The sequence below is a fragment of the Vombatus ursinus genome, unplaced genomic scaffold (genome assembly GCF_900497805.2).
Source record: "Vombatus ursinus unplaced genomic scaffold, bare-nosed wombat genome assembly UNPS02014830.1, whole genome shotgun sequence".
Lineage (NCBI taxonomy): Eukaryota > Metazoa > Chordata > Mammalia > Diprotodontia > Vombatidae > Vombatus > Vombatus ursinus.
In genome coordinates this window covers 21,577,122-21,594,452 of record NW_020954608.1, presented here as the reverse complement: position 1 = coordinate 21,594,452, position 17,331 = coordinate 21,577,122, and the positions used below count along the sequence as shown (strand labels likewise).

The window sequence follows — 17,331 nt, the reverse complement described above, 5'->3', positions numbered from 1 at the left end:
ATAGATAGATAGATAGATAGATAGATAGATAGATAGATAGATAGATAGATAGAGGGCACAGGGTGAGTTGAAGGTGAAGTAGTCATATCTGGAGAATAAAATTAAGGGGTGAGAGAGGATTATACTTGCACTAAGAGAAAGTGAGAGGTTGAATGGCATAAATTATCTCACATAAAAGAGACAAGAAAAGGCTTTTACAGTGGCAGGGAAATGGGGGAAGGTGAGAGGGAATGAGTGAATCTTATTCTAATCAGATTTGACTTAAGGGGTTGAATAACATACACACTCAATTGGATATGGAAATCTATCTTAATGTACAGGAAAATGGGGAGAAGGGTATAAGAGAGTGGGGGGATGACAGAGGGGAGGGAAGATTGGGGGAAGGGGTAATCAGAAACAAACATTTCTGAGGAGGAACAAGGTCAAAAGAGAGAATTGAAAAAATGGGGAGAAGGATAGGATGAAGGGAAATATAGTTAGTTTTTCACAACATGTCTACTATGGAAGTGTTTTGCATGACTACATGCCTTCTCTATGAGGGTGGGTGGGGAGGGACAAAGGGAGAAAATTTGGAACCCAAAGTTTTACAAACAAAAGTTAAAAAATGTTTTCACATGCAACTGGGAAATAAGATATACAGGCAATGGGGTATAGAAATCTATCTTGCCCTACAGAAAAATAGAAGGGGAAGGGGATAGTAGAAGGGGGGATAGAAGGGAGGGAAGATTAGGGGAAGGGGTATTCAGAATGCATGCCATCTTGGGGTGGGGAGAGGGATGAGATAGGGAAAAATTGGAACTCAAAATCTTGTGGAAGTGAATGTTGAAAACTAAAAATGAATAAATTAATAAAAAAAAGTAGTTTCATCAGATTGTGTGATCTTTGGTCAAGTTACTTCTTTGTGTTTTATTTTCCTCATTTACAAAATGATGATAATAACACATCAAAGGGTCATGAAGCTCAAATTTGAAAATAAAAGTGCTTATAGTATCATAGCAACATATACAAGTACAATTAAGGGTAATAAGATTTCACATTTTTCAAAACGTTAGCACAGCAGTACAAAATCAAAATAGAAATAATATACATTGGGTAGAGATTGTGATGGGGCAAGGTGTGATATCTTTAAAATTTTCTGGGAGAGGGGGAAAAAAAGCACCTGATGATGACCTTGGAAAGAAATATGATAGAAGAAACATAATGACATGAGTCATTTTATGTATTTATGTTTAGTTTAGCCATCTGTAAAACGGGGATAATAAAGCTTACAACCAGATGAGGTTTTTAAAGCACTTTAAGCTCCAAAGATGAAATGAATTGTTGGATACTTTTTTTTCTTAAAGGAGTTACTGAAGAAATGGAGTAGGTTGAGTATAGATAGATTGGCTTTTCAGCCTAACTTTTCAGGAACTTTTCTTTCTTCAAAGCAACTTCAAAATATATTAGGTACCTTTCCAAGGAATCCAATTTTTTTTATAATAAGCAGACACAGAAAAGCAAAAACCTTTTATAACTTGAGCAAAATGACTTTTGAAAAGAAATGAACTCTATGATGGTTTTAGTGGTTAAGCACACAGTGAGATACATTCCAAAGAGACAGTCAGACAATCCTTGTCTCCATTTGAAAGATAAAAACAAAGACAAACAGAACATTTTTCACGAACATATTAAGTATGCTTTTACCCTATCTGCCCTCTGATTCATTGAAATAGAGAAAATACATTTTTTGGGGGGAATTTAATGTTGTATGATGCCATATGGAGTAAGCTCCATGATATAAAGTACCTGGGTTATAAATATAGGTGTCTACACATACTTCAACTCAGGGATTACTAATGTGAATTCATTTGATCATTGCCTGGTTAGACTAATATTGTAGTTTGGCACAAAATGAATCATGTACAAGTCCTTCCCTGCTGTCTGCCAGGAATTATGCTTCAAACTGGGGATATAGAGGGGAAAATGAAATGGTCTCTAGTATCCACAAACATATGGAAGAGACAATGTGAGCACAAAATAAATACAATTTAATTTCAGAGGTAAGGAGTTTAACTGGAGTATCAGGAAAGAGCTCATGTAGGAGGTGGCTGAGCTTTAAAGGAAACTAGGTATTCTGGGTCTCTATAAGAGGTAGAGTGCATTCTGGATGTGAGCGACAGATTGTGCAAAAGCATGGAGAGAGGAGACATGTTAAGATAGATCAGCTTGGCTGGACCATAGAGTAGTAAAAGGGAGTAAATGAGTAGTTATGCTGAGCAAAAACAAAACAAAACTGTATTTGAATATTACCTTGCCATAGGATGCTTTGTTTCAAAGATATAGCCCCCATGTGGGGTATGTGTGCACTTGAGGAAAAATGTGAAATTCTTCTCCTGCATTGGAAAGTTGTGTAACTTGTGTGTTATTGCTCATCAAAGACTTTATGCCTTCTTTTTACAATGTGCCTCATGGTTGGTCATAAATATGTACCGTCAAGATTTTTGGCATTTGTGTATGTTGAACACTATATTAATTATCATACCTAGATCAGGGTAAGCAGCCTTGCTAGTGTGGCATATCAATTTCTTTTGCCTCCCTGGAGGACGGCTCAGGTCCCTCTGACCCTCTACTGAGTTCAAATTGCTGGAGACTTCTGAGTAAGAATAGACAGGAAGAAGAAGGAGAGGAAAAACAGATCAGTTACTTTCTTCCATCCTTCCACCAAAATGCCTTTATACATATAACTACTTGAAACATACAACAATCATATCATTCTAAAGGAGTTCCCATGATGTGGATGATGATGAAAAAAATAGTCTCTTGAGCTAGCTTGAAAGGACCTGGGTCCATTGGAACTGCTCCTGTCCTAGGAGACATAGCAGCTGGGCCTAACTACCTAGACAAGTATATTTTGAGCAATTATAATTGGATTGTAATCCCTGGAGGGCAGGGATCATTTCTTATACTACTATGAAATGCCTTCAATGTTTAGCGTAGTATCATCCACAAAACAGGTACTCAACAAACATTTAATGAATGACTAAATATGCTCTAGATCTAATTAGAATTGTCTCAGAGGAATTAAACACATTTAAATATCTTATAATTTCTCAAAAAACCTCATTATTTTAAGGGATATATACCAACTTTTTATATTACTTTAACTCTAACATATGAATAAATACTTGAGAGATATATCTTAGCTATTTTCATGACATTTTCTTAGAGTATGGTTTACATGCTACTACTTCCCTAAATATCTCAAAAGAAAGAGTATTCACAACTTGGAAGCAGATAGTAAGCCTGGGTATTAGATTACCTTAATTCTTCCAGATACATTGCTAGTAAGGTTGATTTTCATTGCAACCTTTTATTTGTATTTGCTGCTTTGAATGTATCTTGCAGATGTGTTCCTTTCTCTCTCCCATTCTTTAGGAATATGATGATCCATGTAACTGGGGCCCAAATGATTCATCACCAATATTTCTTTGATCCTCCAAAGGGAAACTGACATTTTAAGGACTGTTATGTCCTCTCATCAACTGGCCCAGATTAATGTTAATAAGTGCAGTATGTGGTACAACCTAGAGCAGAATTAGGTCAATGTTATGAACAGAATGAAGATTAAGGGTAAATTCAAAGGATCAAAGATCTAGAGCTGGAAGGGATCTCAGAGGCCATCTAGCCCTATCACTTCATTTCACAAACTAAGGCTCAGGAGGGTTAAATTTTTGCCCAAGGTTACCCAGATGTTAATTTTCATAGGTTAGGTTTGAATCCCAGGTCTTCTGAAACTATAGTCAGTGCTCTTTGCATTGTACCACTTAAACCTCTTCAATTGATTAGATTAAAATTCAGAGGGATATTGCCTGGGAACATAATTTTTATTTTAAGTGGTATGGGATCCAATAGATTAAATGTAGAGCTGGTTATAGAAATTCTGTCTGTCTCTGTCTCTCTTTCTGTCTGTCTCTGTCTCTGTCTCTGTCTCTGTCTGTCTCTCTGTCTCTCTGTCTCTGTCTCTCTGTCTCTATCTCTGTCTCTCTCTCTCTCTCTCTCTCTCTCCCTCCCTCCCTCCAACACACAGGTAAATAAAATCCTTAAAAGTGACAGTTTTCTCTTTTTTGAGTTAGAATGAAATGGGAGTACCAGTGCTTTCAGTAAAAAAAAATCTTTCAAAACTCTGAGGAAAATAAAATATATGTCATAAAATACTTTTCATTTTAAAGGATTTGACCAGTGGAATTAGATTAAATAAAAAAGCTGCTGTTTCCAAAATCTCTAGAGGAAAATGAGCTTTTCATATTGTAATAGAAGCAGAAAGATGCCTTTAATTTGTATTCCAAGAGTGGCAAGGATCCTCAGGATTGTGATATATTTCATTTGTAGAAAGTCAAGAATGAAAGACTGTTGGGCGAAAGGTCAAGCATCTACAGGTTGACTAGGACGAAGGAAGAGAAAGAGAGTTTTGTGTGTATGCTACCAGTGGAAAGACTAAGACAATATCCTTTCACCATTTCCAATACCAACACCAAGAAGAGAGAGAGAGAGAGAGAGAGATTGTGGTATAAATGTATATCCTTGTTAAAAAATCTCAGGTACCATTTTTGGTAGTATATGACTGTAATCCATTCTATTGCGGAGGCTGAGGTTGATGGATTACTTGAGCTTGAGAATTCCAGGTTGCAGTAGGGCGAAAGGTTATTGAGTATTCACACCATGTTGGCACCAATATTGTGAACTTTTGTTGGTGGGGTCCACTAGGATGCCTAAGGATGGGAGAACTGGCATAGGCAAGATGTGGAATAGGTAAAAATTCCTGTACTGATCAATACTGGAATTAGCCTATGAATGGCTGTTACACTTTGAGCCTTGGTGGTATAGGGAGACAGAGTCTCAAAACCAACAATTTTTTTTAAAAAAAGCTTCAAGTGTTAGAGTGAGACAAAGCATATGCTATTAAGTATGATGATGTTTTTTCTCATCTACCAGTAATCTAGAAAATTTCAAAGATAAAACTAGAATGTACATTAAAACAGGCAGTGTGTGACATTTGGACATTAAAATTGAAAGCAAATCCTTGGAGCTGTTTTTTTTTTTTTTGACGTGTATAATAAATGCAAGTTTACTTGGTAACAAAAAGAATCCTAGAAGAGGAAAACATAGACAAATTATTAACATGTGGTTTGAACATATTATTTGTATATAGGACTTGATAAAGTGAATAGACGGAACAAATAAGGAAATGTCTTCAAAAAGTATTTAATCTAAGATGATTAATACTACTGTAGACACATTTAATAAACTTTTTTTGAATAGAAGTTATGATATCTTTAGAAATTTAGAAGGGTTTTTAACAATGTAATGGAAAGATCACTTATTTAGAGTCAGAGGAATGGAGTTTCAAATCTGGAATCAGCTACTTGTGACTTTGGGCAAATTATTTAACCTCTAAGAGCCTGAATTTCTACATCTAGGAAATGAGTGAGCTTCATTATATGATCTTTATGTTCCTGACTAGTTTCCAAATCCTTTGAATTCATTCTTAATTTTATTGCCTAGCTGAGTAATTCTTCCTTCCATTCCTTTCTTTCTTTTTTTCCCTTTCTTTGGGTCAAGAGGTGAGTGGGAGATTGTAAAAGTGTTGAAATCATATTTGGGAAGAGAGGGACTTATAAGGAGACAGCAGAAGAGTAGGGCTTGAAATTGGAATTGGGGACATGAATGGGTGTGCTGCAGTATTTTCACAGACCATTCCACATAACATAGGTGATACAATGTTTGTTCCTTGGACTTTCTGTTCCCTTGTTGTGATTGGTGCCTTTAGAAAGCAATTTAATCTGCTTTGAGATTTCAAAGGTTTAATACTGATGAGAATGAAAAGTCACCCTTGACAGGAGAGTTTAGTTCTAAAACCATTTGGTCATGAAGCATATTTGGTCATGAGGCTTAGAAAAATACTCATGAGATAGATTTTTGTGTGCATTTCATATATTATTTCAGTATGGTCCAATCCTCTTCTGAAGTATACAATAGTCAATAGGGTGTATTTTTTTTTTCATAATGGATGCTATTTCATTCCAGTTAGAAATCATATAGGTATTTTTATCTGCTTTAAGATAAATCATATAAGCCTCATACTTAATTTCTTTTTGTAAGAAACAATTTTACAAAGTGTACTCACATCATGTGGATGATTTGGGGGGTTAGCATATAATCTCTTTCTATAAAAGAGCTGTAGATCAACCATGTGGATGTATTGACATTTATTTCTTCACTGTCATCTGAGCAGGCAAATTTTGGTCTCTAAACCTACCATGATAGATCATCTAATTTGAAGATAACTTATATTTTAATTTGTAGAGTCATAAAGTTATAAGATTTAGAGCTAAAAGGGACATTAGAGGTCATCTGGTCCATCCCCTCCTCCCCACCTTCATTTTATAGGGGAGGAAATAGACTTAGAGAAAGTTAAGGATTTGTTTAAGGTCACACAGCTGGTGAGAGAAGAGAACAGTGATTCAAATCCAGGTGTTCTGATTTCAAGTTCCTTCTACAACATTGCCTGAGGAAAATATAAACATTTTTTGAAGAGCTTTGTTCAGGACTTAGTACTTAGAACTCTGCCTTGGAAATCATCAGATAAATCTCTTGTATGTCTTTCCTGTAGGCTAATCTTGGAAATTTTTTTATTAATTAATTTATTTTTAGTTTTCAACATTCACTTGTACAAGATTTTGATACATATTTTTCTTGGATGCTTTGGATGTAGGAGCTTTAACTTTGTTGTCTTCTTCTAGTTGAATGTTTTGATCTTCTTTGTCACCAAAGTAAGATTTTATAGTCTGAGTTACTTTTTCCTGCTGTTTGCTCATGTTCCCAGCCAATTGCTTGACTTTTTAACTCTTTGTTAAGGCTCTGTTTCCATTGTGGAGGGTTTACTATCCCAAGCTTTGGGGGTTTTTGCAGCTGTTTTCAGAGATACTTCTAGGGACCTATAAATTTTCAGTTATTCCAAGGTGGTAAGATCAAAGGAAAGGTGTTTATTCCTTTCCTGACCTGTGTTCTGGTCTATGAGTGCCACTCTTTTTTTTTTTTTTGCTTTGGAACTGTGAGGAGGATTCCCTCTCCCCCACTGCCATAAGATCTGCCACATCAGCACTTCTCCTTGCCCTAGGACCACCACCCAGGACTACAACCCAGATCCAAACATGGGCAAAGCAAGACAATCCTGCCTCAGTGCTAACAAAGAGATCCCTGCAGTCCCCTTCTGATCAGCTTCTTTATACCCCCACCATTTGTGGGTTGAGAGCTCCAGAAGCAGCCACCTCTGCAATTGCTCAGAAACTATGTCAGGGCTGGGGCTGGATCTCCCTCCTCTCTCATCCAGGTTCGATAGACCTTTCCTACTGACCTTCTAAGTTGTCTTTGGCATTTGTGGGTTGAGAAGTCTGGAAGCCACCACTGCTGCCAGGGATTCAGTTCCTTGAGGCCTGCTCCAAGTTTGCTGGGGCCCTCTTTGCCTACTTGGTGGCCCACACTGAGCTGCATTCCTCTCCTAGCCCAGCGCAACAGACGTTTCCCATCAATCACCCAGGTTGTCCTGGGTTAGAAATTTGTTTCGCTCTGTCTTTTTGTGGGTTATGCTGCTCTAGAATTTGTTTAGGGTCATTTTTACAGTTATTTGGAGAGTTTTGCGTGAGACCTCAAACAAGTCACTGCTTTTACTCCACCATATTGGTTCTGCCTCCCAATCTTAGAAATTTTTAACACACTTTTTTGTGTTCCTTGATTTCTGCCTAAATCAGATCTGGTTGGAGCAAAAGGACAAGTTTGATACTAATTAAAGTAAAGAGTGTATATACATATACATGTGTGTATGTATGTATATATATATATATATATATATGAAATGCCTGAGAAGGAAATGCACTATCATATTAATATTCAATCTCTCCTTTTCTTCAGAAGCATAGCTATTTCACATTATACAGATCTCCAGTCTTTAATTCCATTAACTGTTTTGGTTGTAATCAATGTTTTGATTCATTCGGGAGATGTTCATTTGTTTATTCTACAAATATTTATTGAGCACATGTTAAGGGCTAGGCATTTAGTGGCATACAAAGATGAATAAGACATAACCTCTGTCATCAAGGAGCAATTCCTTATTGTGAATATTTATTTAATTCTTGTTTATTTACCAGTTTATAATCTTTTGTAAACCATCTGAATGGTCATTTCAATTACATTTATTTTTTTTCTTACAGGTTAAAGAGTGGCTTTGTTTAAACTGCCAGATGCAAAGAGCATTGGGTGGTGATCTGGCCCCAGTTCCACCAACTCCTCAGCAGAAACAGAAGGTTAGCCCTGTGGTTACAGCATCTTCTGTGACTAAGCCAGCCCCTCCATCCCAGCAGACTTCCCTGAAGAAAGATGGTACCCCTAAACCAGATCTTTCAAAGCCCCCTGAGATTAAAAAGCCTCCGCCACTCACAAAACAACCATCCATTCCAGGATCTCCTCCAGCAAAAGCCAAGCAGCCTTCCCCAAGAGAGTCTATAACCCAGCCAACTCCTCACCCAGAGGCTTCTTTCAAATCTGAAGAAGCCAAGGCACCAATGGCTGACGACAAACCCAAACAGCCAAAGATACAGAAGCCTACAGCAGATGTTGTGGCTTCCTCGTTAGCTGCAGCGAAACCTGATCTCCCAGGCTCCAAAATACAATCACAGGTTCAGGAGAAAACAGCACAGCCTCCTAAAACAGATTCTGCCAAATCAACACAAATTATCCCACCAGTGGGGGATAAAGAAGCCCCACCTGATTCTAAAGGCCCATTACGTACTCCATCTGATTCCAAACTCACTTCACAACCTGGGGTGATTTCAGAGAGTAAAAGTCAAAAACAAGTTGATCCAGTTCAAAAAAAGGAAGACCCTAAGAAAGCACAAACCAAAATGAGCCCCAAGCCAGATGCCAAGCAAATGCCAAAAGGATTGCCTACCCTCCCAGGCACAAAGCCTAGTCCCGGACAACCCACACCTATACCCCAGCAGCCCCCAAAGACTCAAGATCAGTCAAGAAGGTTCAGTCTTAATCTGGGAAGTATCACGGATGCCCCCAAATCACAGCCCACAACTCCCCAAGAGACAGTGACTGGGAAACTATTTGGATTTGGAGCATCTATCTTTAGCCAGGCATCAAATTTAATTTCCACAGCTGGCCAAGCAGGAATTCAAGCACAAGGTATGCCAGGGGCTCCAACCAAACAGCCCCCTCCTCCTCCACATCCGCCTGTATCTCAGGTACTGCCTAAGCCCACCAGTCAAACTCCACAAACAGTTCCTAAAACCACACCTGTTAAAAAGGACACAAAAACTCCAATTGCTGAAAAAACTGAGGTGCCTAAAATTGAACAGGTTGCCCCAATCAAAGGCACAGAATCAGAAAAGAAGCCCCTTCCCACAAAAGATAGCAAACTTCAACTGGTAGAACCACAAAAGGCTACTGGTGCTCTGGAATCAGAAAAGCCCACCAAGCCAAAATCTACTTGCCCCCTTTGTAAAACTGGCTTAAATGTGGGCTCTAAGGATCCTCCCAACTTTAATACTTGTACAGAATGCAAGAATGTGGTATGCAATCTCTGTGGATTTAACCCAACGCCACACTTAACTGAGGTAGGAAATGGTATTTTTTTTATTGTATGATATTTTAGTGATCAATATTATGAGATGAGAAAATTGTACTTCTGGTGAGCAAAACAAAATTAATCATGCTTTAACTATAAACTGTTTAATTGTTTATGAAATGCTACCATCATGTTAAAAAGTGGTTTGATTTACCTCCTGGTTGGCTAATATATTAGGATAAAGAAAAAAAAGAAACATGGGAAATTCACATAAAAATGGTTCCTTAATTCTTTGGAATTGTAGGTTCATGGCTTAAATAAGTATATTATTTGTTAGTTAGGTACCTATCCTATGACTATGTCAGCATTGTTGGTCTTGGGTGTCTTTTATTTAATACAAACTTCAGTTCGTGTGAGTCTATAACAATTTAAAATCCATTGTATATCAATTTTCATTTCCAAAGAAAACTCAAGAACCATGAATAACCTAATAAGGTTGGTTAAAGATGAGGATGGGGAAAAGAAAATGATCAGGTATTTTTTTTATAGTTCTTAAGTTTTGCGATCAGAAATTTTTTGTCACTAGTATTGAACTATACTTTCTAGGTACTATAAGATGCTATCTCCATCCAGAGACAGAATTGATAGATAGAAATATATACAGAATGATTTTACATGTATATATGTATATGTGTGTATGTGTGTGTATACATATGTACACACACATACACACACATATTTGTGTCTAGGGGGAGAAGGAGAGAAGAAAAAAGGGGGAAAAGTTACATAATAACTATCGTATTTTTAAAAGAAATAGCAAACTGTACATAATAGATTTGCAGTTTCATGCATAATCATCTTTTTTTCTTCTACTCTGTTATGGAAATGCTTGTTTTATTTCTTAAGTTCAGAATAAAATATATTTTTTTAAATGTAGGAAAGAAATGGAAAATTAGGCCCTGAATTGAAAAGAATTTATGGTCTTCAGTTAAAACAAGAATCATATATATATATATATATATACATATAATACATACATATTTATGAACATATAATATATATGTATACTATATTATACAAACATTAAAATTACCAAATAACATATAGGAATATGTGTAATTAGTAGTTATTTGGCAATATCTATAATGCTTGGTGTGGTATGCTGGATAGGGTTATTGAAGAGGATAGGCATGTACAAAAGGGGTGATAACATTTTTGACAACAGTGACAAAAGTTTCTACCAAGAATTCTGGACATCAAACTAATTCAACAGCTTTCAAATATTATTCAAAATGTTCTTTAGAGTCATTTTATCATTCCACTCACATATCCCTTATTTTTGGAATTTAAATCTTAATACTAGCTAGCACAATTAATAAATGATGATGTTTAATTTTTTTGTTTGCTATTCAGTATTTCATGAACTTTTTCATGTTGAAAAAGATAAACTTAAATATTATCAAGTACAAACTAAAAATAAAGTTGTGTTTATCTTACCATTTAGAGCAGCAAAAAACTTTATTACAATTTGTGTTGTTTTTGAGATTTTCACTCTTAAACAATTACACAATATTATTTTAGGATTTTCAACATTTCATTCTTTATGTAACATCTTAAGGACAATAGTATAAGGCAAGTATCTTAAATGTTTAAAAAGGGACTAATAACATTAAGGTAATAAAAATTTTAAAAATAGAAATTGTAAACACTATATTTTATGGAGAGTCAACTCTATGGACATATTTATTTTGAAAATTAAAGTATATATGGAAAATAAGGGGTCAAGTCCATTGTGAATATTCACAGACATAATTACAGTAATTCTTTGAAGAATGAAAGTGTTTGTTCTTGCCTAGGTGAAGCTTTTTAGGTATTCTGTGTTTTTAACTATTTAATTTCATGTAAAGGCTATTTCTCAAGATATAAGAATAGAAGAGTTACTTCCTGCAGGAAAATACTGAGGGAGTCTGGTGCTTTTAGAATGCTGGAAGGCTTGAAAGATATTTATTAATAAAGGTTTAACTGCAGTCCCACCTGAACACAGAGGTTTAAAATTAAAAAAAAATTTATACTTTTCATTTTCTGTATTGTCCCCAAGTCTACATGGCAGCATTTACCAAAAGTTTAACAATCATCTAGCAATGCTTTGAGTGGGAAACCACATCTGATAACCCAGAGATATTCTCTGACCAGTTGATTTGTAAAGGTGGTAACATGGCTTGCCAGGAGAACTAATTCTCTAGAATTTATGAATATATTGTAGTAAAAGTAGAATACATCTGAAATTAATTTCTCTCATCATGGCTCTTTTCAAATTGAAGAGAAATAAGGAAAACACTTACACACTTAAATTGCTTGTGCTTATTCAACCCTTTCTGCTTTTTCCCCAAAGGATTATTTCTTTCTCTGGCCACATGTATTTTGGCAGCCCAGAATTTATGATGTGGAGGGCTGAGGGTGCGTGTGTGTGTGTGTGTGTGTGTGTGTGTGTGTGTGTGTGTGTGTCTAGATAGAGAGATTTATATCTATCTGCATATCTTAATGTCTGTATCTATATGGGATGGCACATCGGCTTTTCCTTTTTCATGTGAGAAAGTTGTTTTTATATCAAAGAGTACTTCTTATGTGACCTTGGACAAGTTATTTAATATTCTTGGCCTTAAATTTCCTCAACTTTAAAATAAGAGGTTGATGAGGTTAAATGACTGATGAGATTCCTTCCAGATCTAGACTTACAGTAATGTGGTCCTGTGGCTTTCTCATCATGGTATGTATCTTAGTTTGTTGTAGATTTTGTTTGTTTTAATTTTCCATAAGCAACTTTTGAACGATAGAAATAAGATCTGATATCTGATCTGATATCATTTTATTTTTTAATTAATTCTAAGCTTCTCTTACATTTTATGAAGTTACAGCTTAGTAAGTTTGTTTTTCAGTGATGAATCCAAGACCTAGACAAGAACTCATCCCATGATGAAATTTAATTCAAGATGTGGCAAAATGATGGAATTGAGCTCCCTGAGAGTCTTAATACTTAAGCTTTTAGACTTCTCTTTTCTCTGACAATATTAAGTATGGAATAGGTAGAGGATGAATCGCAGCTGAAATATAAAAATAATTCATACTTATATTGTGTTTTAGGTTTTCCAAAGCCCTTTCCTCATAATCGACTTATGAGGTAGGTAGTATGAGCATTATTATTCTCATTTTAGAGAGAATTGAAACTAATGGTCAGAGAGATTTGAGTGAAGCATAGTGCATGTTAGAAACTGAATGTAAGTTGTCTGAATCCAAGATTACTTGTCTTTTGATTACAGTGTACTGTATCTCATGGTGAGTTTCATCTTTTTTTATAGACTAGATCTTAAATAGGAATGTAGAAATATGTGCTGTATACTAGAGCTAATCTTATGTCCTTAAATAATAATGAGAGAAATGTTTTGGCTAAAGTAGGAATCTGGAAGAACTGAACTTGTCTGGAAATCCAGAGTCACAATGGTTAATGCTGCTGTGGGCAAAATTTGAAATAAATTTGTTGTGGCAGATGTCCCTTTTTTTGTTTTTATCCCTTGGTTATGTTCTGAGGGTCGTAGCATATGGGTATAGGATAAAATGATATTGTTGACTATTCATCCTTGCTGTGAACTTAAAACTATATTTTTGTCATACCTTTGAAGATATGTTAAATAATGATTGAACAAGGCCATGAAGGGACATGTCCTATCTTTTCTATTATGAAGAATGATATTATTGACAAATAAACATTATTCACAGGAAGTCTTGGTGACCCTTGGAATTTGGCTACTGTGTGTAGGCCATTATTATCATGATTTCTGTCACAATTTCACCATTGACCACAGTCATTGAAAATGAGCTCTGGTTACAAAATTTGCCTTAAGTAGTACATAGAAAAGTGAAGTGTCATATAATGCTGGAATATTACCTTTATTTGGGCACCTGTTCATGATGTTTATTTATGTCACCTTTGTGACTCATGAAGCCATTATGGTTTCCTGTATCTTAGATTTCAATGAAATAGCATGATCTGTTTAGGTTTGAAAGGGACTTTAGAGGTTATGCACTTCAAATTCCGTATTTTCCTGATAAAGAAACTAAAACTCAATGAGGTCAAGTGACATACCCACAGTAACATAGGTACTTAAGCAAGAGAAGCATCATCTAAACCCAGGTCCTCTGATTCCAAATGCAATATTCTTTCTACTGAGTCATGTTGCCTCTCAAAGTATTGGGATTTGGACAGGATATGCTTTCTCTAATTTTCCCTTATTACCATTGCATCTTATCAAATATCATTTGTCAAATGATAACACATATGGAGAGAGAGTATGGAGAAGGAAAAAAAGTCACCTTCAACACAATTTCTGTGTGATTGTGGGAAAGTCACTTACCCTCTGCCCGTTAGACAATTTCCTAAGTTAATAATAGCTGCAGATGAATGGTCATTCTGCAGACCTTTCATCCATGGAAGGAATTTTCATACTGGGCGTTCCTCACACTGAGGACACTACAAATCCAGAACAATGAAAAAAAAAATAACACTTAGGATACTAGTAGTATAGTACTAATGACTTAAGAATGGTGCAAAACCCCTATGGATTCCTACATATTGTTTTGAAATAACATTGATTTTGATGTTGTTAGACCCTCTGATTAATTTAATACCATTTAAGAGTGGTCATGGTATTTCAGAGAATATTCCCCTCCTTCTACTGCATACTCATGAATATCTGGCCCTGTCTTAACCATATCTAAATTGTAGACAAAAGCAGGCCCTAATAACCTCTTTGGTGCCCGTTTTCTCACCTTTCCTACACTACCACTTACTGTCTCATTACTCCTCCCAATTCCCTTTAGAACAGGCACAGAGAAGATGTAGTGGGTGGTATTTTTATCTATCTGCTGTCTGAATAACACCTCGTGTGACTATGATTTGGATTCTCTTTGTAGGAATTTGCAGAAAGAATACAAGTATAATCTAAAAATACAGGTATTCTTATGACCTGTTTTGCAAGAGTCCGAAAGTCATGATCAAATATAATTCCTATTAAAAAGAAATCAAAAGAAAAAAAGTGGTTTGTAAACGGATAAAACACAAATACATCTCATAAAGGGGATGAATGCTACCTTAAAAACTGTAGGATTTTTTTTGCGTATATAATTAAAGTTTGGAGGATGAGAAGTTTGTCTTAATCTACATAATAGTGATCTGCTATATTTTCTTCAAAAGTCATATCTTATATCTTACAGAAATGATATAACAGAAAGAGTTGTGATTCTAAAGAAGACTGATTTTTGTGAGCAATCATGTGATTGTTTGTCTAGCTTAAAATAGATTGGTTGTACTAAGCACTGTGATATTGCTGTTATCGACAATAGCAGCCTGTACGATGATGGTGAATTGATGGTTGGTTACAACATCCATGTTGTACGAGATGTGGCTCATTGCTGGAGAACATGGGAATGTCACATAGAATACTGAAACAAGAGAGGTTTTTCTTTAAGATTGTTAAAGTTGTAGGTTAAAAATCCTGGTGGAGAGGGGAAAAGAAGTCTAAGACTAAACTCCTCCTATTGGTAAGGAAATGGAACTTAAAATACAACAAATGTTTAATTCTGGATGTTGACGTATAGGGTGATGCATATTGATACATGGCAGTGTGAGTCACTTTTTCAGTTTCATTTTTAGAAAAGTGAGATGTTATGGCAAGAGGAAGTATAAGCCAGAGGACTAGGAGTATGCATTTACCATGACATTACTTTAGGCATGAAAATAAGCACTAACCTGCATGCAGAGAGGCTAAAACAATTAAAGAGAGCTTAATAAACATTTGGATAATATCTCCTCTGTTTTACTACTTTTTTGATTTAATGAGAAACTGTAGTGATAGGAAATTATTTGTTGTAAAAAGTTTTGGTTTTTTGTAGGGTATAAAAACTGTGATTTCTCTGCCAATGTGGCTGAGTACCTAGTTTATGTTTTATAGTCACAAAATTTCCTAGCACACTGAGAGGTTTAGTAACTTCTCCAGAGTAACACAGCCTGTTTGTATCAAATTATATGTTAGGTCTTCCTAACTTGAAGACCAACTCTCTATCCCTATGTAACACTTAACCTCAAAGATATCAAGTCAAATCAAGTCAACAAGCATTTGTTAAGTGCCCACTTTATGCCAGGCCCTATCCCAATCCGTTGGAATATTAGGTTCTTTAATTTATAGATATATTCCATAATGCAGCAGAAAGTGGAGCAGCAGAAAGTGGGCCAGCAGCAAAGCTAGCACCACTTTTATAGTTATTTTTGAACACTATACGCATGCTTTTATTATCTGCTGCTACAGATCATAGGCATGCAGCCGTTGCAAGGAATGGAAGGATAATTTGTAAGTGTTTTGCCATTCAGTCAGCAGAGCAAGGTTTTAAATAGAGTTCCCTTTTTTTTCACGAAAGTCACAAATCTTATCCGTCTATTATCGTGATTGCTTCTGTTTACATTCCTTACTTCCACCCATCCTGTTGCTTATAGTGTGTTATTATTAGTTGTGTTGTCTTAGTTTACTGCCTGTCAGTTTTTTCTTTTACAGCTTAGTGTAGGTGTCCCCCTTACCCCACTCCCCAGTAGCATCCTGTATTTTGCAATGTTACTGAAGAAAATAAAAATGTATGAATAAATGCATGATATTTAACAGATTTTGAAAGGCCATAGAGCATTAGGAGACTTAGTGAATACTAAAAGGAAATCAGCAAGCATCCTCTCTGATAGTTTACTCAGTGGGAAGGTACATTGTTGCTGACACTCTAGCTTTCCTATGAAAGTGTAGGTCAGGTGGAACTGTTATTTTTAGCAGTAATTAAAAGAAAATAGCCAGTGGGATTGATTTAGGATGATGAGAGTGGCTGCAGCTTTTGCTATAACTAGAGAACATTTCAGTTACTGCACTACTGGAATAGTAAGGAAAGCCTCCATGCTTACATAGCTGTCTACACAGAGTAAAACCATATTCACTTCATAGCTTTGTACACAGTAGGTGCTAAATGAATGAATGTTTGAGAAATAGGATGAACTGTAGGCAAAATCTGGAAGTTGATGATATTTGTCTTCAGGAGTCCAGATGTTTTTTGGGGGTCCTCTTACCTTTTTGGAGGCAACTCTTCTTACCTTTTTGACACATAGTGCTTACCGGCTTGTTTTTTTCCCTTTGAAATAGAGAAAATTTTCTGCTAGGATTTTTCCATTCCTCGAACAAATTCAACAAATGTTTATTAAGTACTGATGATATGTAACACATTGCTTCAATATTATTAGATGAATATTTATATTTTTAGGAATAGTTGATGCTGTTTGACATAGTATTTGTTGAAATTTTGAGTATTGTGGACAGATTACTGGCTTCTGAATCAGGAAGGCTTGGGTAAAAGTCCTCCCTCTTATACATGCTAAATTGCTTTTTCTGATGAAGTCATTTCACCTCTCTATGCCCCTGGCAGTTCTTTAGGATTATAATTTGCAGAGCAGGTGCAGATGTACATTGTGTGTGGCCTCCAGGATTGTTTCCATGGTTGGTGAGAGGTTGTTCTAGGGAGGCCCTGAAGAAAAAGGTCCACTACTACTAGAAAACTTCAGCCCTTTAGCATTAGTCTGGATGAGGGACATCTGATTACAGTGACCTGTCTGACTGATTTAGGAAATCAGTGTGTTATAT

General features: G+C 35.9%; 1 protein-coding gene across 1 annotated transcript in view; it reads left to right on the top strand.

The window, feature by feature from the left end:
- PCLO (piccolo presynaptic cytomatrix protein) overlaps positions 1 to 17,331 on the top strand; it is a 539,133-nt gene that overhangs the window by 28,709 nt on the left and 493,093 nt on the right. The window contains exon 3 of the mRNA XM_027838890.1: positions 8,250 to 9,659. Coding sequence (XP_027694691.1) covers positions 8,250 to 9,659 — 1,410 coding nt within the window. The remainder of the gene's footprint in view (positions 1 to 8,249; positions 9,660 to 17,331) is intronic.